General features: G+C 47.2%; 1 protein-coding gene across 1 annotated transcript; it reads right to left on the bottom strand.

The window, feature by feature from the left end:
* TRIM16 (tripartite motif containing 16) lies at positions 1-23,389 on the bottom strand (the record flags this gene model as incomplete). Its single annotated transcript, XM_080712787.1, has 6 exons — positions 22,877-23,389; positions 15,095-15,190; positions 7,930-8,163; positions 6,523-6,688; positions 4,803-4,898; positions 1-584 (listed from the first exon to the last, which is right to left on the bottom strand). The coding sequence occupies exons 1-6, from the start codon at positions 23,372-23,374 to the stop codon at positions 1-3; spliced, it is 1,674 nt and encodes a 557-aa protein (XP_080568913.1). The 5' UTR covers positions 23,375-23,389.
* Between the last annotated feature and the right edge of the window lie 88 nt (positions 23,390-23,477).

Genomic DNA, 23,477 nt, shown 5'->3' with positions numbered 1-23,477 from the left:
CTAAGAAGCAGCCTCCACCAAGGACAGCGCTGGCTTCTCAGGTTCCTCTCCCAGATCCACAATCCGGATGGCGTTTTCTTTCTTGGAAAGCCAGAAGGCGGCATAGAGCGGCTCCGAAAACTTGCAGTCAAACTTGTGGACCAGAGTCATGGCCTCATATTCTACGCCATAGAAGGAGAGGCTCCCTCCCGGGAAGTCCACGTAGATCCCGAGCCTCCGGAAAGGGCCAGCTTTGAGTGGGGTCTCTGTGTCACTGTGCCAGGCTGTGAACTCCTTCCCGTTCCAGTGGAGGCTCCAAGAGAAATTGTTTCCAGAAATACAACTGTTTCGTGCTTCTCCTTTCCGGTCAATGCCTTTGCAAGTCAGTCCCACGAAGGTGCCCGCCCCGGAGAGCTCTACCTCGAAATAGTACCTGTGCAGATACAGACTCTGCTGCGACAGCACCTGCCGCCAGTGCACGAACCTGCTGGGGAGGTCCGGGTAGGGATGCTCCCAGGGGGTGGTGTTGGTGACCTTGCGGTTATCCTCCTGCAGCCGGAGATACCTGTGGGCCGTGTCTGGGTCAAACGTGATATCGAGCGCATCTGAGGGAATACGGAAGGCAGGGAGAGTCGTTTAGGAGCAGAACAGACAGTTTTAAACCCAGCTGGTCACCAGAGCCTGTTTGAGAAAACACCAGTACACAGTCTCTGTTTACGCAGGCCGCTGGTCCCTTAGCAAAAGATGTGGGTAAGGATCAGAAAATGAAGGGAATACCAGTTTTGGGGGTTTTTTTGTTTTTTTTTTTTTTGTTTTTTTGGTGGTACTGGGGTTCCTGGAAAGCCCTTCTCCCTCCGGGATATACTCCCAGACCTATTTTATATTTTTATTTGGAAACAGGGTCTCTTTTTTTTTTTGTGGTGGTGGTGGTACTGGGGTTCCTGGAAGCCCTTCTACCTCCGGGTTACACTCCCAGACCCATTTTATATTTTTTTTTATTTGGAAACAGGGTCTCTTAAGCCAGCTCAGCCGGCTTCAAACCTGCATGATCCTCCTGTCTCCGACTCCCAAGCGTGGGGATTACAAGCATGCGCCACCACGCCCGGCGAATACCAGTCATTCTATACCTTACCCTTCTGATGAAACTCAGATGGCTTGGCTTATTATCAAAGTGCTTGTATTATTTGGTGAGCTAAATCAAGAAATAAATTACTCACTCATTCATTCATTCAACAAATATGTATAGGAAGTCTGGCACGCCCGGCGTAGTGGCGCACACTTGTAATCCCAGTACTTAGGAAGCTGAGACAGAAGAATCACAGGTTCGTGGCCAGCCTCGGCCACTTGGTGAGGCTCTCAGCAACTTAGTGAGACCCTGTTTCAGAATAAAGAATAAAACATAGGGCTGAGGGGTGTGACTTGGATGCAGAATGCCCCTAGGTTCCATTCCCAGGACCACAAAAAAGAAATAAATAAAAATAGAAAGTCTGGCACTATTCCAGACTTTTGGCAAGCATTTGGGGGTGTAGATCCTCACATACTCACCTTTTATTAGGTTCATTCATTTTTTTCTCTAAAAAAATGTATTTGACTAGTATTTAGCATGGTGAATTATGAAACATTCCCCCAACCATCATCTCTTTCCAGTCCCAGAGAATAATCGCACCTTGTGCACACAGTTGCTCAAGTCAAACTCAACCAGTACTAAGATTTCTTCTGCTCTTGTCCTTGCCGCCCCACCGCCCTCCCTCCACACGGGCACCAACAACAGAAAGCCCTGTAGATTCTACCCATGTCTCTCTAGCTCCCGCTTCAACTCCCATCTCCGCCACCACCAAATCTATCCTGGACTTGCACAGCAGCCCCCTTACTGTTTGTTTTTTTTTGGTTCACAATAATATTAATGCTGATCGTTATAATGATGATGATTCAAAAGATCGCCGGGCATGGTGACGCACGCTTGTAATCCCCACGCTTGGGAGGCAGAGACAGGAAGATCGTGCAGGTTTGAAGCCAGCTGTGCTGGCTTAGGAGACCCTGTTTCCAAAAATAAAAAAGTATAAAGTAGGTCTGGGAGTGTAGCCCAGAGGTAGAAGGCTTCCAGGAACCCCAGTACCACCAAGAAAGAAAGAAAGAAAGAAAGAAAGAAAGAAAGAAAGAAAGAAAGAAAGAAAGAAAGAAAGAAAGAAAGGAAGGAAGGAAGGAAGGAAGGAAGGAAGGAAGGGGAGGAAGGGAGGGAGAAAGAGGGGAAGAAAGGAAGGAAGGAAGGGAGGGAGGGAAGGAGGGAGAGAGGGAGGGAAAAGAAAAGAAAAGAAAAGAAAAGAAAAGAAAAGAAAAGAAAAGAAAAGAAAAGAGAAATGTCTAGGGTCTGGGGCTGTAGCTTGGAGGTAAAATGTCCCTGAGTTCAACTCCCAGTAACACAAGAATAAATAATAATAAATGATAAAAAAGACTGGGTGTGTAGTAGGATGACCCTGAGCTCAATCCCCAGTACTACCGACCCCAACACACACACACACACACACACACACACACACACACACACACACACAGAATAAAAGTTGTTTGGGTTATCTTTTTCATTGATGTCCATCTGTAAATATAACTGTGTTTCTGGCAAGGAAGCAGGAAAGAACAAGGAAATTGCGTGGAAACTCTCTTTTCCTGGGAGGGGAATGGGAACTTTTGTGGGAATAGGAGCTAGTCATCTAAAGTCACACACGAGAGTAGAGAAAAAGGTTGGGCAGGAGTGCATTCGCCGGGCTCATGCCCAGAATACAAGCAGAAGCAGGGTCCCCTGGCCTGTTCCAAACAGGTCCCTTCAAAAAGAGCATCCCCCACACAGGTATGACCTTCCCCCGACGGAAATGGGACCTCACAGGCTTATTGACTAATAGGAAATCTCTCTCCAACTTAATCTTCTTGTTGTTTTGTGTTTTGGTGGTACTGAGGATGGAACCCAGGGGCTTTCTACCTCCGGGCTATACTCCCAGACCTATTTTCTATTTTATTTGGAAACAGGGTCTCACTAAGTTGCTGAGCGCCTCACTAAGTACCTGAGGCTGGCCTCGAACCTGTGCAATCCTCCTGTCTCAGCCTCCCAAGCGCGGGGATTATAAGCGTGAGCCACCACGCCCGGCCTCCAACTTAATTTTTAATTGATAAAAATGTATCTACTTATAGTGCAGAACATGATGTTTTGAAATACATACATATTACGGGATGGCTAAATCAAGTCAATCAACAGGCGTGTTACCTCATAGATGCCCATATGCCTCACTTTATTTATTTTTATTTTTTCATTTTTTTGTAGTGAGAACACTTAAAACTGACTCTGTCGGCCATTTTCAAGTATACAATACACTGTAATTAACTAGAGTCATCATGTCGTACAGTAGATCTCTTGGACTTACTTTATCGTGAAGTAGTGACCAGAAATACAGTGCTTTTAACAATGCTGATAGGCCAGGTCAGGATCACAGAATAACAGAACAATGGGTTGTGCAGTTCTTAATAAGGCAGACTTAAAAATGACCCATTTCAGACAGGCATTGTGGCACATACATGTCATCCTAGTACTTGGGAGGCTGAGACAGGATGATTGGCAGGTTTGAGGACAGCCTCAGCAACTTGGTAAGACCTTGTTTTAAAATAAGAACTAAAATAGGGCTGGGGGTGTAGCTCAGTGGTAGAATGCCCGTGGGTTCATTCTCCAGTGACACACACACACACACACACACACACACACACACACACACAGTAACTGATTAGGTCTCTTCAAAGTACCAACATCATGGAAAATAGAAGAAAAAGAAAAGATTCTCTGAGATTAGAGAGAACTAATGATATATGGCATCCTTTGTGTTCCTGGATTAAAGTTTGGGACACACACAAAAAAAAGGACATTTATGGCCGGGCGTAATCCCCACGCTTGGGAGGCGGAGACAGGAGGATCGCGCTGGTTCGAAGCCAGCCACGCTGGATTAAGAGACCCTGTTTCCAAATAAAATAGGTCTGGGAGTGTAACCGGAGGTAGAAGAGTTCCATCCCCAGTAGCACCAAAAAAAAGGACATTTATGGGCCAATGGATGAAACCTGCATCAATTCTGTCAAATAATTAATAGTACCACAGCGCCAGGCATGGTGGCACATACCTGTAATCCCAGTACTTGGGAGGCTGAGACAGGAGAATTGCAGATTTGAGACCAGCCTCTGCAACTTAGTGAGGCCCTGTTTCAAAAGAAAAAAATAAAAGGACTAGGGTGAGCTCAGAGTTAGAATGACCCTGAGTTCAATCCCAGTACCACAAAAATAAGAAAGAAAAGAGAAGAAAAGGAAAGAATCAGGGTGTGGTGGTGCATGCTTGTAATCCCAGCATTTGGGAGGCTGAGATAGGAGGATCACAGGTTCGTAGACAGCCTAGTAGTTATGTAAAATGTTAGCATTTTGGAGAATCTAAACAGAACAGATGCAGGGGCCTTCTACCTCTGGGCTACTCTCCCAGACCTATTTTATATTTTATTTGGAAACAGGGTCTCTTAAGCCAGCTGAGGCTGGCTTTGAACCGATGTGATCCTCCTGTCTCAGCCTCCCAAGCGCGGGGGTTACAAGCGTGCGCCACCACGCCCGGCTCTCTTTTTTGTTTTTGCAAAGTTTTGGGAAGTCTAAAATTATTTCAGAATAAAATTTTTAAAAGCGCATCCCTTAGGGATAAACAAGTGGTGGAAAGGACCGGAATCCTATAGGATAGGTAGTGGATCTGGCTTCGGCCACGCACTACACAGACATGAGGGCTGGGGAAGGGGCCGCCGCTCACAACTTACACTGGAGAAACTGTTCCCTGGTTCTGGGCTCGGGCTTCGAGGTCCGATGCTTGCGCTGAACAATGGCCGACACTTGAGTTCTGATGTCATACTCCTCTAGAAAACCAGAGAGTTGTGAATGCATACCTGCCCCCTGGTGCTTAAGGGAGTCTAAAAAGCAGAGCACCCTTCCCTGGGCCTCTAGGGGCTAGAATGAGCTGGTGCCTAGCAACCTGGACCTAGCAACCTCCAGGGCCTAGCAACCTGGACCACACTCGGTGGACCCACTCCTCTCCTGTGCCCAACACAGCCTGCTGGAAAAGACCCTAGACTGACTTCGGTTTTCACTTAAAAATTAGACACAAATGTCCCAATGCCATCTTAATGATACACACAGGGAAGTGGGGAGGAGGAAGAGGAGGAGGAGGAGGAGGAGGAGGAGGAGGAGGAGGAGGAGGAGGAGGAGGAGAGAGGGATGGGAATTGGGAAACCTCTATCACTCTGAACATCATCGTGATATATGATAACAGTGTACCAACAAAATTAAAATAATAATAATAAAACACACACAAGCATCAGAGCTGGGTGTGGTGGTATAGACCTATTTAATCCCAGCAATTGGGAGGCTGAGACAAGCGGATTGCAGGTTTGAGGCCAGGCTCAGCAACTTAGCAAGACCTTCAGCAACTTACTGAGACCCCATTTCAAAGTGAAAAATAAAATAGGGCTGAGGTGTAGCTCAGAGGTAGAATGTCCCTGGGTTTCAATCCCCAATACCACAAAAAGAAAAAAAGATAAAAAAGAAAAAGAAAAGTATCCGTAACCTGAGAAGCTAGTCATAGAAATACCATCCAAATGCATGAAGCGACTAACTTATCTTCTCCAGGTCTCCATTATAAAATGAAATATAACTTAATAAAATTACAAAGTAAAATCAAGCTGAGTGTGGTGGCACAAGCCTGTAATCTCGATAGTGGGGAGGCTGAGATAGGAGGTTTGCAGGTTCATGGCCAGCCTCAGAAACTTAGTGAGGTTTTCAGCAACCTAGCAAGACCCTGTTTCAAAATAAAAAAATAAGCCAGGCTGGTGGCACACGCTTATAATCCCAGTACTTGGGAGGCTGAGACAGGATTGCAGGTTCATGTCCAGCCTCAGCTACTTAATGAGGCCCTCTGAAACTTAGTATCTCTGGAAACTGTTTCAAAATAAAGAATCAAAAAATAGGACTAGGGATATATAGCTCAGAAGTTCCATCCCCAGTACTGCAAAAAACTAAAAATAGCCGGGCATGGTGGTGGCGCACGCTTGTAATCCCTGCGCTTGGGAGGCAGAGACAGGAGGATCGCGCTGGTTTGGAGCCAGCCTCGCTGGCTTTCCAAATTTAAAAAAACATATAAAATAGGTCTGGGAGTGTAGCCCGGAGGTAGAAGGGCTTCCAGGAACCCCAGTACCACCACCAAAAAAAAAAAATATTAAAATGAAATAAAATAGGACTGGGGGTGTAACTCAGAGGCAGGATGTCCCTGGGTTCCACCCCCAATACTAAACAAACAGACAAATAAATAAATAAATAAATAAATAAATAAATAAATAAATAATCAATCAACATAAAGGTGCGTTGGTCCCCTGGTCTAGCTAAAGGATGGTTTAGAACAGAAGAGACAACCCTGGCTCTCTTGCTTTCCCATCAACCCCGGCTGGGGACGCACCTGCACAGCCCATGGCCGGGAAAGATGCTCACCTTCTTTGGAGAACTCCTGCAGCTTCTCCTTGAAGTTGTCCAGCAAGTGGATCAAGTGTAAGGTGGAGTCCGTGATGACCCTGCGGATGCCCGAGAGTTTATCCTTCAGCCCGATGTAAACGCTCGGGAAGGCCGTGTCCTCGGTGTTCTTGAACTTGCAGTACTCCTGCGAGAAAAAGAAACGCAAGAGCTTGCTTAGGGTTCGGTATTTCTTAAATTGGACCATTGTCCTCCTGACGTCACCCTCTGCTGCTATAAAATGGGCTGACAGCGGCGCGCGCTTTACATCTTCTGAGACGTATGGGAAGTGTCCGGTTTGGGATCTAACCATCATAAAAAGCACTTTTCCGGGCAACTAGACCCTTTAAAAACCAAGGGAGAAAGCTGGGCAGGGTGGTGAATACTTGTAATCCCAGCGTTCGGGAGGCTGAGGCAGGAATATCATGGTTCACGACCGGCCTCAGCTACATAGTGAGGCCCTTTGTGACTCAGTGCGACCCTGTTTCAAAATAAAGAATAAAAAATAGGGCTGTGGGTGTAGCTTGGAGGTAGAATGCCCCTGGGTTCCATCCCCACCACCACAATAAAAATAAACACTGAAAAGGTCCAGGGATGAAACTTGAAGGTAGAATGTCCCTGGGTCTAATCTCCAGCAAAACACACACACACACACACACACACAAACACACACACACAAACACACACACAAACACACACACACACACACACACACACACACACACCCCTGGGCTCATCATTTCTCCTACTTAACGTTCTTCACAGCCACATGCCTGCCTGACCCTGTCAGGTTCATCTCTACCATTAAGGGCCCAGTACTCTTAATGTACCATTCCATTACTACCATTTATTTATTTATTTATTTATTTAGCAGTACCAGGGATGGAACCCAGACACATTCTTCTTCTGAGCTACCTCCTCAGCCCTATTTTTTATGCTTTTTATTTTGAAACAGGGTCTCACTGAGTTGCAAAGGGCCTCACTAAGTAGCCGAGGCTGGCCGCGAACCCAGATCCTCCCGTCTCAGCCTCCCAAATTGCTGGGATTACAAGCGTGCGCCACCACGCCCTTCTGTTGCCATTAATGGAAGTCTCCATGAAGGTGCCTCAGTTCCCCATGCCAGCTGTGCTTTCTCACGCCTTCCTCTCTTTCTTTGCCATTGCGAACTTGATTCCCCTTCTCCTTCCAGGACCTTCCTGGCTCTCAGCAGGCCTGCCCACCCCTGCTGTACATCCCATACACTGAAGACTCCAGCCTCCTCTCTCTGCCCACACCTCCCCGAGCGCCCCATTTATCAAAAAGCAGTCCCATGAGCGGTGTGTCACAGGCCTGGTGCAGCAAGGGTGCTCGGTGGCACGCCGCCCAGGTGCCTGCTCCCCACCTCCGTACCTCCAAGAAGAGGACCGTGTTGCTGATGGCCGCCAGCCGGTCCAGCTCCTGCCTGTTCCGCTCCATCTCCGCACTCCGGTACTCCAGGTGGCTCTTGATGCCGTTGGCCTGGTTGAGAGCAGTTTGCTCCTTCTCCTCCAGGAAGAGCATCACGTCTGCCTGGGCCTTCCGCACTGCGGCAAGGAGCTCCCCGAACTGCTCCTCGGCCACCGCCTTCACCTCTGACACCGACACCTGTCGGGGACCAAGTAGAAGGAAGCCCAGAATCCATCAGAGAGGCACCTGCCTTTATCAAAGCTCAGCACACAGAAACACAACTTGAGATGCCTGTCAACTGGGGAGCAATGTTCAGGAAACTTTTTTTTTTTTTTTTTAGTACTGGGGATTGAACCCAGAGGCGTTCTTATCTCCAAGCTACACACCCAGCTCTATTTTATTTCCATGCCCGGCTTTATTTCTTATTTGGAAACAGGGTTTCACTAAGTTTCAGAGTATCTCACTCACTTGCTGAGGCTGGCGGTGAACCTGTGATCCTCCTGTCTCAAGTACGGGGATTAGAAGTGTGTGCTGCCGTGCCTGGCTAAAAGGAAACTTTTATTCTCATGCAATTTCTGGGATCCTGGAAAAAGGATTCACTCTAATGGTCTAATGGGTATAAATGTTTGCTGATCATTAACTTAGTCTCCACATTCATTGCATGAGGTTATTATCCAATCTCGGAGGTTCCTTTCAGCTCTGACAGTCTGGGGCTGTTAAATCAAGTTTCTGAAGTCAAACTTTCTACCAGGGCAATGCCTGAATTTGAGGCACTTGATGGTTATATTCCAGAAAATAAATAAATGAAACGTGTTTCCTTCCTTCCTTCCTTCCTTCCTTGCTTCTTTTTTTCTTTCTTTCTTTCTTTCGTTTACAAATCAGCAGTATTAATTAGTTTTCTTAGTATTTTCTTTTACCTGGTTAAAAGGACCACTGATTCAGTACAAGCAAAAAGCATTTTTAAGATTACAACACAGTCTCTCTACCAGGCATGCAGCCCCCATAAAATGTTTACGGTGTATGTAGATGACCATGGCACCTAAACAATTGTGGGAAGACGGTTATCAGTACAGAACAGAATGCTGTAATCAAACTCTAAGACAAAATCAATACTAAGTGTTTGCATGGTGATGTATATGCATGCAGGTCTCTTTCTCATGACAAACACCCTTTTTTCCCCTTCTTTTTGCTACTAGAGATTGAACCCGAGGCATTCTACCTCCAAGCTACACCCTCAGTCCTTATTATCTTTTTCATTTTGAAACAGGGCCTTTCTAAGTTGCTGCGGTCTCTCTAAGTTGCTGAGGCTGGCCCCAAACCTGCAATCCTCCTGTCTTAGCCTCCGAAGTACCAGGACTAGAGGCATACCCCACCACACCCGGCTGATAAACATCTCTTTGGTAGTTCTTAAGTACGTAAACAGCTCCCTCTGCCACTTATTGTACATACACCAACTACCTTGTTAAGTTTTATGCTATAGTTATAGATACAATTTACTTTGCTCTTACTACCCCACTGCACAGTCCAAAGCCCAGTCTCCCCATTGTCCCCACCCCACTGTCCATCCCATTAGAGATCCGTCTGAGCCGCCCACCCAGGTGCCATTTTCTTCCCCCTCCCAAGGCTAAGGGCCAGGCCTGAACACCACACAATCCAACACAAGGGAACCCAATAAAAAAAAGGGGGGACTCAGAAAAAAGAGGGTCTATGTGCCATGTGCCCAGGGGCTTCTGGGAGCTGGAAGTTTGGAGGAAAATGAAAAGAAGAAAATATAGCACCAGATAGGAGAACCTCTGGCTGTGTGGGGACCCTGGCTGGGCCAGGGCTCAAGGATGCAGTGCCACGAGAGAGTCCTCCGTCTCTGATCAGCCTTTGATCTGACGGCCAAAGGAGGCACGAGCAGAGATAAGAAAGCAAGTGGCATCATTCCTGGGGGGCTGAGGAGGATACATAAAATCTCTCTGCATTCTCGTTTTGAGGCCAACTTTTCCATCAACTGTTGGTTTCCTTTGGTTGGGGCAGCGGGATGGAGCTGGAAGCAAATACATCACATCACCATGGTAACGGGATGAAGGCAATCTCCAGAGATGGCAGACCTTCTCCCAAATCCTCAAGCCGAACCAAAAAGAGCATCCAGCAGATGGCAGTGTTGAGAAACAAGGGAGTCCTCAGAGGCAGGGTGGGAAACTCCAGGAACTCTGTCCTTTGGGCTGACCCTTATTCTTGGGAGAGGGAATGGCAGTAGCTGGATGGAGCATTCCGAGAGCTCTCAGGGAGGATGGAGACTACAGGAGAGGCTGAGGCAAGCAGAGAATGGACTCTGGACTTCCAGGCTGGGTTCAGTGTGTGGTCTGATATGAAGACCTGAAACGCTAAGAAACTACCTGGACCACCCAACATGCCTGCTGCCAGGGCTCAGTCAGATGGAGGCTCAGCAGCCCTCCCGTATTCCCCTTTTGTTCCCCCTTCCCCCACTCCCCTGAGAACAAGGACCCCTTGCTGCCTGTCTGGTCACTTTTCTAAAGACATAAAATAGCAATCACAGCCGGGCATGGTGGCACATACTTGTAATCCCAGTACTTGGAAGGCTGAAACAGGAGGATGACAGGTGGGAGGACAGCCTCAGCAAGCAGTAAGACTCTCATCAACCTAGTGAGACTGTTTCAAAATAAAAATAACATAGGGTTGGGGTATAGCTTGGAGAGAGAATGCTCCTGGGTTCAATCCCCAGTACCACACAAACACACACACAAAAAAAAAAAAATAGTAATTACACAACAAGTAAGATGTAGTAAGTGTTTACAAAGTTTCAGGCATTGGTATAAATATCTTTTTTTATTTTTCAGTACTGAGGATGGAACCCAGGGGCATTGTACCTCCAGGCTACACCTTCAGCCCTATTTTTTTATTTATTCTTTTTTTTGTAAACAGGGTCTCAATGAGTTGCAAAAGGCTCACTAAGTAGCTGTCCATGAACTGTGATCCTCCTGTCTCAGCCTCCTAAATGCTGGGATAACAAGCGTGTGCCACCACACCCAGTTTTGGTATAAATATCTTTTTTGGGGGGGTGGTACTGGGGATGGAACCCTTTTATCTCCGGGCTACACTTCCAGACCTATTTTATATTTTTATTTGGAAACAGTGTCTCTTAAGCAAGCAAGGCTAGTTTCGAACCTGCGCGATCCTCCTGTCTCAGCCTCCCAAGTGCGGGGATTACGAGTGTGCGCCACCACGTCTGGCTAAATATTTATATTACTTCATAGCAACAATAAAATATTGTTTATTACAGTCACTATCTCTGAAATAAGGTAATATTACAGTCCCTATCTCTGAGATAAGGCGACTGAGACGTTGATAAATTTGGTGATTTGCCCAAAATCAAACAACTAAGGTTCCAGCCCAGACAATTTGTCTCAAAGCCCCCAAATATTTGACCACTGTTATAGCTTAGGTGTGGTTTGTTCCTGGACTGTTAATGTGCAGGAAGCCTGGTCTCCACTGTGTTGAGATAAAGAGGAAGAAGGACCAATTTCATTGAGGTCTCGGCCCTCGCCTTTAGGAGGAATTGATGTAGCTTCCATGGGACACAGCCTTGGTTAGTTCTTACAAGAGGGTTGTTATAAACAGCGAGGCTGGCCGGGCGTGGTGGCGCACACTTGTAATCCCTGCGCTTGGGAGGCAGAGACAGGAGGATCACGCAGGTTCAAAGCCAGCCGCGCGTGCTGGCTTAGGAGACCCTGTTTCCAAATAAAAATGTAAAAATAGGTCTGGGAGTGTAGCCCAGAGGTAGAAGGGCTTCCAGGAATCCCAGTACCACCAAAAAAATAAAAAATAAAAAAATAAATAAACAGCGAGGCTGACCCTCCTGTCTGTCTGTCTGTCTGTCTGTCTCTCTCTCTCTCTCTGGTTCTCTGGTTTCTTGTCTTGCCATGTGATCTCTTCCTCCTTCTGCACATATTCCTCCCGTTACGATGCTGTCTACCATGAGGCCCTCACCTGAGTAGAGCTGATGAGAACATCATGCTCTTGAACTCCAGGACTGTGAACCCAATGGACCTCTTTTCTTTATAAAACACATCACTTCAGGTATTTTGTTATAGCAACAGAACACAGACTAATACAGCCACTGTTCTATACTCGCTCCAAGAAGATCCTGAGATGGGGGATCTTGCACATTTGTGGTCCAGCAGTTCAGTAGTCACACCCTGACCTTCTGACTATGGACTCTGAGACACTCTTGAAGACCAGCAGGGGAGGTAAGTGGGAAGCTCAGCTGAGCTGTCAGCCCATTGGCTGTAGCCCTTTGGAGTTTCAGGAAGGACCTTCAAGCTCAGCCCATTAAACTGATGCCCTCCTAGGACAGGACCAGAAAAGGGACAGAACTTAATCCCTTGGTCATGGTGGGCACTAGATAAGGGCACCACCTATATCCTTAATGAACTAAATACGCCGGCTGCTCTTGAGCAGATGACCCAAAGAAAAAGATGCCGAGCCTTCCCAACAACTCCTGAGCCAACTATCCATAAGTGTTTGCTTCCCTGTCACTATTTGTTACATGAATCCTAAAATAACTAATCATAATGTATTTAAATGTCAAATTATATTTTATATTCTAAACATTGAAAGAAAAATGGTTTTGCTTATCACCTCTTATAGGGTCAGAGAAATAGAGTTGTTGGTGTCTTATCCAAGCTCCACATTGAGAAACTCATTCCAGCTCCCTGGCTCATTCAGCCTTCCCACCCATCGGGCTCCAGGAGTCACAGAGGCCAGCAGGGGTTCCCTGGCTTGCCCACGGATGACCACCGTAAAGCAAAAGTAGGACAAGACCTGGGAACCAACATGAAGGCATCATAGGAAAGAATCACAATCCACCCACTCTCTGTAATCATGACATGTATTATCCTCATGGAAGGAATATATGAGCTAAGAGGCATGGGTCTGGAAATAAGATTGGGAATCCTTGTCCCTCCCTACCCACAATGAGGTCATCGTGAAGAAGGGTGGTAGAAAGAAGGCTTCACATGATGTTGGCGGATTGACTCCTGCTGTTGCCTCTCCTTCCTAAGCCTTCCAACTGAGAAATACTTTTGTCCTTACATGTGAATGGAATGTGTGGATGACATCATTTACTACCCAAATGACGACAGCTAAAGAGAGTAGTGGGGAGGGGCCACAGTTAGTCAGTTTTAGCCATCCCAGGTTTTCCTGTTCCATCAATCCGAGAAGTCCAGACAAGCTTATTACATCCCCTGTGCACGATGGTTACTGTAATAGGTACCCTCTCTGGTTATCATGTCATTATGAGAACTGAGTGGGGCTCAAAGTAGTTAAACATTAAAGAGCTGGGGAAAAAAACTAAGATGTTCTTTATGTTTCTCTAAGTCATTTGAAGCCTGGAAATCAATGATCTCTGAAGGCTTTTAAGGCTTTTAAGGGATAATTATGTTTTTTCCTTTAAAAAGATATTGTGGGTAAGAGAGAGGTTTCACCTTTCAGCAACTAGTTAGTTGTAAAAACAGGGAATTAAGTTGACATGGATATATGTATTTGATTGGATGGGTGGGTAGGTAAGTGGGTAGATGGATGGATGGATGGATGATGATAGATGAATGAATTTGCGGATAAGTAGGCAGACAGATAGGTGAATGGATAGATAGATGGATGGACATGTGGACAAGTAGGCAGATGGATGGGTGGGTAGATGGATGGATGGATGGATAGATGGATGGATGGATGGATGGATGGATGGATGGATGGATGGACAAGTAGGCAGATGGGTGGATGGATGGATGGATGGATGGATGGGCATGTGGACAAGTAGGCAGATGGATGGATGGGTAGATGGATAGATGGATGGATGGATGGATGGATGGATGGATGGATGGATGGATATATAGGCAAGTAGTCAGATGGGTGGATAGATGGATGAATGGATGGATGGATAGGTGGATGGATGGATGGATGGATGGATAGATGGATGGATGGATGGATGGATGGATAAACATGTGGGCAAGTAGTCAGATGGGTAGATGGGTAGATGGATGAACAAATGGATGGATGGAAGGATGCTGGAGTCATTCATTCTCAGATGTGCTATGTTACTGCTGACTCACTGTCATAGAGAAGTATTCAGCATTTTCTTTTGAGTGGTGGCTTTGGCTTGCCACCAATAAAAGGTATTTGTGGAACAGCTTGGGTCTACTTAAAGTCTATTTGGAGAGTGGCCATAAACCAGAAAGATGTAAAGCTAAGCAGCCTGGCACACCTTGGCCTTATAAAGTACCATCCACTTATCTAACTGCTCTCAGCTCTTTTTTTCCAACTGCTAGGACATAAAATTTGTAAGACACACATGTGGAATACCATCTCGTGATGGAAGAGGCCCAGATTAAATATAACTTCTAAAACTCTGACTACACACACACACACACACACACACACACACACACACACACACTTTCTTCTAGTCAAGAAGAAAGAACTTAAGCACATGTAAAAGTAATAATGTAAAGAAAGTGAAAAGAAAATCACAGATCAGGGTGTGGTGGTGCACACCTGTAATCCCAGTACTTGGGAGGCTGAGACAGGAGGATAGCACAGGTTCGAAGCCAGTCTCAGCTACTTAGTGATGCTCTCATCAACTTAGTGAGACCCTGTTTCCAAATAAAATATAAAATATTTCTTTTGAGTGGTGGCTTTGGTTTGCCACCAATAAAAGGTATTTGGGGAATGGCTTGGGACATTCGAGATGATTCATACTGAGGTCTGGGAGTATAGTCCAGAGGTAGAAGGCCCCTGGGTTCCATCCCCAGTACCACCAATAAGTAAATAAATAAATAACATTGGGCTGGGGGTGTAGCTCAGAGGTAGAATGCCCCTGAGTTCCATTCCCCATACCACCAAAATAAATAAGTACATATAACTTGCCAGTTTTAAAACTTAAACTCATTTCATAACAAATCCTGACATCAAGGGTGAAGCTACCCCAACAGTATAGCCAACTGTACCCAGAATTTTTTCCTCATGGAAAACACCCCTGTCTCACACAACCCCAGATGGACCTGGCTGACCCTGAAGTGGCAGCCAGGTGTGCTGAAGCCTGACAGATGACCCACACCAGACTCACCAGAACGGATTTATGATTGGCTTGGAGCCTGGCAATGGCATTTTCGTTCAACTTGAGTTTCTGCTCCAAGTCTAACTGGGTACGACGAAGTTCTGCCTGCAAAGAGAAAGAAAAGAGTTAAGGAAGAAGGAGCCCAGTACACACAAAAGGTCCCCGAGGGCAACGGCTTTCTCACTCACAAGGTCCCTGCCCTTGTCCCCTGAAAAGCAGTGTCTGGCCTCTGAAGCTGATCTCAGAAGTCAACCAAGCAGCGCAAAGGGTCAGCTGGGTTTCAACGCCCTCCTGTCATTGACCTCAGTATGAATCATCTACAATGTCCTTGTTGGGTAGCTAGATAGGGTAAGGCCTGAAGGAAGAGATTAAATAAACCCTTTTAAATGAAAATAGTTGCCAGGCATGGTGGTGCACGCTTGTAATCCCAGCGCTTGGGAGGCTGAGACAAGAGGATCGCACAGGTTCGAAGCCAGCCTCAGGTACTTAGTAAGGCTCTCAGCAACTTAGTGAGACCTTGTTTACAAATAAAATATAAAATAGGTCTGGTAGTGTAGCCCGGAGGTAGAAAAAGCCCCTGGGTTCCATCCCTAGTACCACAAAAAATTAACTAAATAAAAATAGTTATAAGTAGAAAACTATAGCGGTATCTGAAGTCTAAGTACCCTGCAAAGGCTCACTGAAGCTCCCTCCCCGGGGAAGGGCATTGGCGAGTCACAAGAGGCAGCCGGCCACTGTGTGTGAGAAATGAGGTGTCCAGAGGGAGCCATGTGGACTCCATGATGCTTCCCAACTCTGGGGAAAAGATCTGGCCACTCCAGATGTTCTTGTCTACAATGTAAATCCCACTCCCCAACCTCCATTTTTTTTTTCTTTTGACACTAAGGATTGAACCCAGGGGCATTCTACCTCTAAGTTACACCCCCAGGCCTCTTTATTTTTTGTCTTGAAATAAGGTCTTGCTAAGTTGCTGAAGCTGATCTTGAATCTGTATCTCAGCCTCTCAAGCACTGGGATGATGATGATGATGATGATGGTGGTGGTGGTGGTGGTGGTGATGATGATGGTGGTGGTGGTGGTGATGATGATGATAATGGTGGTGGTGATGATAATGATGATGATGATGGTGATGATGATAGTGGTGGTGGTGATGATGATGATGATGGTGGTGGTGATGGTGATGATGATGATGGTGATGATGGTGGTGGTGGTGGTGATGGTGATGATGGTAATGATGGTGATGGTGATGGTGATGATGATGATGATGATTTGTGTGTGTTACTGGGGATGAACCCCAGGGGCATTCGACTTCCAAGCTACACCCCCAGCCCTACTTTTATTCTTTATTTTGAAACAGGATCTCACTAAGTTGCAGAGGGCCTCAATAAGTAGCTGAGGCCGGCCACATGTGGTTCAAATTATTTCACAAGCTGATGTCTCTAAGCTTCTATTTCTTCACGTATGAGGGAGCTGAGGCTACAGAAGTACCTACTTCCTAAGGTTATGAGATAATGGATTAAATGAGATTTTATGTATATTGGTCAGGAGCTGACATTGTACCAAGCACAAGCAACGTGCACCATAATTGTTGATAATTGTCCTTAATGGTCAATGTTGTTATCATCCTTTTTCTTGCTACCAGTGCTGCTTCTCATTGATTCTCTGTCTGCTCCTGGACGTTGGCAGAGCCTTCTCCTCCCTCTTCATCTCCTCACCCCCAGCCTCCCCAGCCTCCACCACCCTGGCCCCACCCCCTCCCCAGCCAGAGCCAGTGCCTGCCTGAGAACCTCCGGTTCTTCTGCCTTGACCCCAGCTTCCCTCTTGCCTCTTGGGACTCACTAAACACCTCTGCCAAGAAGTCTGCCCGACAGAAAACCTCTGCCAACTTCAAAGGCCTCAGCTTCCCTGCTTCCACCAGGGCATGAGATAGCATAAAGTGGTAACAAGTAGCTTTCACTGCTTTTAATAGCTTCTGTCTGCATTTAAAGCTGTGATTCAGCGTGCTTTGATAGACCTTGGCTTGGCGAGCCCATGAATTAAGTGTCTGGCCATTCTCCTGCTGGAGCCTGGGGGCATCCCAGTCCCCCCAGCAGCTGCAGGATGACAGTCGCCTTGCAAGAACACTCTGCAGAAGGCAGGTGACCTTTGCCCAGATTCTGGGGCACCCATGTGGAGCCAGGGGAGCCCTAGTGGTGTGAACCTTCATATCTGAGGTTCAGATGTGATGCCTGGGAGTGGGAAAGGGAGTGGAGAAAAGGGGGTTGCTGGGCTATTTGGGGGTACAATCCTGAAGCCTTCTACAGGGACTCCTTCCAGGGGAGAGAAGGAAAATGTGAACTACTTGTTTGAAGGTGTTGGAAGACACAACAGACACACCCTAGAACAGGCTCATGCAATGACATAAGAATGTGTGAGTTGGGGTGGTCCCCAGCCAAGCCCTAAAGAATCACCCAGAATAGCCCGCAAGGGGCTTCTCTCTTTTGTATGTGGATGACCATAAAAGGAGAGAAAGACTCCTAAGCCCAGAACGGGGATCTCTCTGAGTGAGTCACTCCCTCTCCCCAGGGAAGGCACTCCCAATTACCACAAAAGGTGGAGTTACTTGGGAGACTGGCATCTCCAGTTATTCCTGTTCCTAGAAAATGATGGGTTTGCCTCAGACTCTGGCTTTAGGGTTTCCCAAGATATCGGCCATGCACACAGCTGGGGCCAGTGGGAGCCCTGCCCTAGAGCAGGACATGGAGCTGATGAGCTTGGTCAGCCTTTTAGCAGAGAGAGGCCTGCCGACTTCAGCGAGGTCAGAGCAAATGTTGCACAAAAGGCGCGATGTTTGAGGATCCATCGCTTTTGCTGGTTGCACGATCTTGTCAAATCATATAGATTTTCCTCTAGTACAGGCCACATAAATGTGTTGACAGAATCGTTCCTACTTCTCTGTATACAGCATCCAGGACTTGGCAGCACAGGAGTAGGTTGGAGGTACATAGTAGGAGCAGCAGCCGGAGTGAGAAGAAAAAATAAAATTTCCCCTAGGGTCAGTTCTCTTGCGTTCCCAACCATGCCAGCTTGCCTTGGGCATCACTGGCTCTTCGTGTAGACAGCGATTCCATTCCACAGACACATTGGTCAGGACCTACTGCATGCCACTCTAGTCAAAGACACTCCCTGCCTTTGGAGATCATCTGGTTGGCTATTTATGGAAAACAAGTTATGCAATACTGAGTTCAAGGCATTCCTTGGAATCTCTGGAAGAAACCCTTGTTCTGAGTGGTGGCTGCAGATCATCCACCTATGGGCTGCCAGCAAGCAGACTGAACAGTGCTGGTTAACTGCTCCCCAGACAAGAACAGAGGCTTTGGGGCTATCGGATACTTGGCTTTTGCTCTACGTGGACACTGTGTCTGCCGTCAGCATTCAGTTCCCGCCTTCTTAAAACCAGTGCTGAGGTTTGAATGGCCTCTAAAGATAGGCTAAGGCTCACATCTCTCCTCCTCTGGGAACCCTACCCTGACCTCATTCCAGGGATGGCATTTTTTGTAGTTGTTGTTGTTGTTGCTGTTGTTACTGGAGGTTGAATCCAGGGGCATTCTATAGCTCAACTACTTTCCAGGCCCTTTTCTTTCTTTTTTTGAAACAGGGTTGCACTAAGTTGCTGAGGGTGGCCTCAAACCAGTGATCCTCCTGTCTCATCCTCCCAAGTAAGGCTCCCTCTTTTGAGCATGAGTAGTTGTGTCGTACAAGCCCTGTGGCCTTTGATTAAGCCATGGTAAGTGCCTTGGCCTTCTGATTAGAGTCCATGTTCCTGTACAGTAGACAGGGCCGCCTGGCACTTAGCTGATATGCTACAATCTATCATGTGTGATAAGAGCAGAAAAAAAAAACATATGCACATCATGTAGCAGAAAAAAACAGGAAAGGTAGTCATAGGAATCCAGCATGCACATAGGCACACACACACACAGTCTCGTTTTCATGGTGTCAAGGCTGCGATCCAGGAAGAGAGGTGTTTGCAGGGTGTTGCTAACCAGCCCCTCCTAACACCGAAGAAGTCTGAGCCTTTGGGATAGCTCCGGAAGCTCAGCGGGACAGAATAAATAATCAAAGAGCATCAACCCTTGGGAGACTAGGGGAAGGTGGCACTGGCCTGAAATCCTAGTACTTGGGAAGCTGAAACAGGAGGAGCTGAGACTGGAGGCCAGCTTCAGCAACTTAGGGAGACCCTGATTCAAAAAAATAACAAATAAAAATAAAAAGGGCTGGGGGTGTGGCTCAGAGGTAGAATATCCCTGGGTCCCATCCCCAGCAACAACAAAAAACATCCATCTCGCCGGGCGTGGTGGCGCACGCTTGTAATCCCCGCGCTTGGGAGGCAGAGACAGGAGGATCACGCAGGTTCGAAGCCAGCCGCGCGCGATGGCTTAGGAGACCCTGTTTCCAAATAAAATATATATAGGTCTGGGAGTGTAGCCTGGAGGTAGAAGGGCTTCCAGGAACCCCGGTACCACCAAAAAAAAAAAAAAAAATCCATCTCTTCAAGCCCAGTTGCTGCCCACTGGCCTCGCTGGTGGTAACCGTGGGAGATTCCCAAAGGGGCAACTTGGTTAATTTAGAAATGTCACTCTGTGGACCCCAAGCATGATCTCAGCTGCCTCGCACCCTCCTGGGTGACTCCGCTGTTTGCAACTTCCTGTACACGATATCTGCCTGAGCAATTAGCCTTTCACACGCTTCAAAGTGACCCTCAGCAAGTAACCACAGCAGGCTTGGGCTGGCTGAAAGGCACACAGGGCTTCAGGGGACAGAGTTGTGTGTGACATCCTTTCAAACCAATCCCGTAGAGGCTGGCAGCCTCGACCCCCGCGTGCCCTCAAGGTCCTGTGTCTTTGGGTGTCTCAAGCTCCTTTACAAGATAATCTTCTGAATCTTAGGATTTGACAGAATGGCCCGCAACATGGCTGCATTGACAGAGCCAATTTGCTCTCTGAGCTAAAAACAAGGACATGGGTAGGAAAGATACAAGCTTACCAAAGCAGATCAGAAAGCAGAGGGGTCTGGTGTACGGAGCTGTAGCTCTGTACCTGTAGCCAGGATTGCTTGGCAGCACAAAAACCACCTTAGCGTCCCTCACCCAGCTGTCCCGCTTTTACCTAACAGAGCTCTCTGCTGGCGTGTCCAAGTTTGGGATTCCGCACATGCTGTTCACAGCTCCTCCTCAAATTACTATCACTCTAAGCCTCTGTGGGCCTGCAGGTGCCTACACTTAAAATTTATATGGTACTGATGTTGGCACGGACGTAGACCGTTTTTAAAGGAAACAAGAAAGTTAGCTGGGTGCGATGGTGCACACTTATAATCCCAATACTTGGGAGGCTGGGACAGGAGGATGGCGGGTTCAAGGTCAGTCCCAGCTAGTAAGTGAGGCCCTTTGCAATTTAGTGAAAATGTTTCAAAATAAAGAAAAATTTTTAAAGAGAACTGGTGCTATAGCTCAGAGGTAGAATGCTCCTGGGTTCAATCCGCAGAACGAAAAAAAAAAAAGGAAGGGAGGGAGGGGAAAAGGGAGGAAGGAAGGAAGGAAGAAGAAAAAGAAGAAAGTTACTTTGGGCCTCTGACAAAAATAGGGAGATACAGGGGTCCCAGATGTATTGGACACCCTCTCTTTTTACTAAAATTTGTTTAGTGGAAAATTTTTTAACACTTTCATGTCCCTGGATTCAATCTCCAGTACCAAAATATAATAATAATTATTGTTATAAAAATTAGATATTAATAGAGCCGGGCGTGGTGGCGCACGCTTGTAATCCCTGTGCTTGGGAGGCTGAGACAAGAGGATCGCACAGATTCGAAGCCAGCCTCATAAATAAAATACATAAAATAGGTCTGGGAGTATAGCCCAGAGGTAGAAAAGCCCCTGGGTTCCACCCCCAGTACCACAAAAAATTAGATATTAATAACAAGTATCATTATTAAATTTAGATATCTTACCCAAGAGCAATAGTAATACACTTTGTCTTAATATCTCTGCTCTGTGGGGCAGGATTTTAGAGCAAAAAGCATTTAAAAAGGTAAAGTAATAATATTGTGATTTGGAAAGCTTTCATGCCCCCCCGGGAGGGTGGCTTTCCAGAAACTTTCATGCCTCACTTCATGACTTGGTCAACTGCATGAACATAGACAAAGGTGAAAATAATAAGAGTTCTAGCCTCATAGTTATTTGAGGAGTAGATGAAAAGAATCTTCACACACAAACACACACACACAAACACACACACACTTCACACACGGCAACACTCAAAGAAGGCTCTTTTCCTGGATTATGTAGACATTTTCCTTCTGATATGTATATTTCAAGCTCTCTCCTCTCTTGACTGGATGTCCTCTGACATGGGAAACATCGGAAACGGCTGACAAGTGGCTTCCCAGGCCGGAAACGGTGACTCATTGGCATCTGGAACACAGAGCTTTCCAGAACTCTCTCCAGCATCAGATAGAATCTCAGTCTAGGGATGGGCAAAGCGGAGGCGCTCTTGGCAATGTAAACCCCCCTTTTCCAGAAACTTCTTTTCTCTACTGCTCGGGAGCCCTGGCCAAAAAAAATGGCTGTGAACTTCCCAGCCACGTGCAGAGCAAATAGGAAGCCGTATGAAGTATAAATATAAGAAATGTGGGGCGAACGTCAACTGTGCTTCCCCACAGAGGGAAAGGTCTCCTAGAAAATCAAAGTGGGTAAAACAAAGCATACAGAGTTGTTCCCCCAAGGAACTGCCCTAGGTCCTCAGCTCTAGGACAAAGATAAGCTAGACATTTCACCAATAGCTTCTTTATCTGGTGGAAGTCAGATTGGGGGCTTTGAGCATGGGGCGTTAAGCTAGACATTTCACCAATAGCTTCTTTATCTGGTGGAAGTCAGATTGGGGGCTTTGAGCATGGGGCGTTAAGCTAGACATTTCACCAATAGCTTCTTTATCTGGTGGAAGTCAGATTGGGGGCTTTGAGCATGGGGCGTTAAGCTAGACATTTCACCAATAGCTTCTTTATCTGGTGGAAGTCAGATTGGGGGCTTTGAGCATGGGGCGTTAAGCTAGACATTTCACCAATAGCTTCTTTATCTGGTGGAAGTCAGATTGGGGGCTTTGAGCATGGGGCGTCTCAGTTCCTCCTGCTACTCTATCTGGTGAGGAGCTTTTATGTTCCATAAGTTCAGCCAGCCTTGACATTACACCTGGCGATGGGTTTCAAATTCTATGTTATCTTAGCGTTTTTCAAGCTCTTGGATTTCACACCGACTATCGCTAGTGGACCCTTTTTACCTGGCTTCTTGTTCTGGGTGAAGGGAAAAGAAGAAATTAACGGGAAAGTTTCTTCTTTTATTTTGAATTTCTCGCAAGGTTTGTATGTTAATTTATGGACATTTTTATTAGTGGACACGCAGGTCCCTCCGGTGGGAACTATCACCGCCCTGAGCTACACAGTTTCTGCATCCCACACCCAAACACACATACCAAATACTGGGTAAAAAATATAGGCAACTGGCATGGGGATCCCAGAGGCACAGAAATCACCTGGCCATGGCGGGACGGCGACAGGGACAGAGTGACCTACTTCCATTTCCAAAGGTATTTACGCTAGAGGAACAGCCAGGTACTAAGGCTAAAGTCTTTCCCTGTGTACTTGGAACACAGAAATGACAGCAATAGAATGGAGGACTGCAGGTGGCCGCCCTGTCCCTGGGGGGGGGGGGGGGGGCATCATCTCCCACCGCCCTCTTCCCCCACCACCACCAGCACTCACCTCCTTATCCCTGCGGGCAACATCCAGGGAGACTGTGGCGTGATCCCTGTGCCCATCCTGAGCACATTCCTGGCAGACACACTGCTCATCAGTACGGCAGAAGGAGACCAGCGGGCCCTGGTGGACAGGGCAGGCGCGCAGGTCTCGGTCCTTCACCGGCTCCGTCAGCTGGTGGCTGTGAAGTTTGCTGTTCTCCTGGTGCGGCCGCAAGTGCTCCTCGCAGTAGTTCACCATGCAGGTCAGACAGGACTTCACCGCCCTCACCCTGCTGGTTCCCAGGCAGAAGTCACACAGGATCTCCTCCTCCCTGTCCCCCCCAGGAGCCCCCGGCTCCGGAGAGCTGCCGTCTCCCTCCGTCTTCTCCACCACAGGCAGTTCTGGGGAAGACACATCTTCCTCTGTAGGGCTGACAAGCCCAGAATCTGAGCTGAAAGGGGCCAGGGGGTGAGCAGTGTCCCCGAGCAGCGGCCCTGGGGCCATCAGATCCAACTCGGCCATCTGGGAAACTGCCGCCTAAGCTGTCCAGCCTCTGCCCCTTAGCCGGGAACTGTGCAGCCCAAGTCAGACTGGAGAACCACGCCTAGATGATTACAGCTGCCTA

Source organism: Muscardinus avellanarius, assembly GCF_963383645.1.
Source record: "Muscardinus avellanarius genome assembly, chromosome: 16".
Taxonomy (NCBI): Eukaryota; Metazoa; Chordata; class Mammalia; order Rodentia; family Gliridae; genus Muscardinus; species Muscardinus avellanarius.
This window is presented reverse-complemented; position numbering and strand designations above follow the sequence as displayed.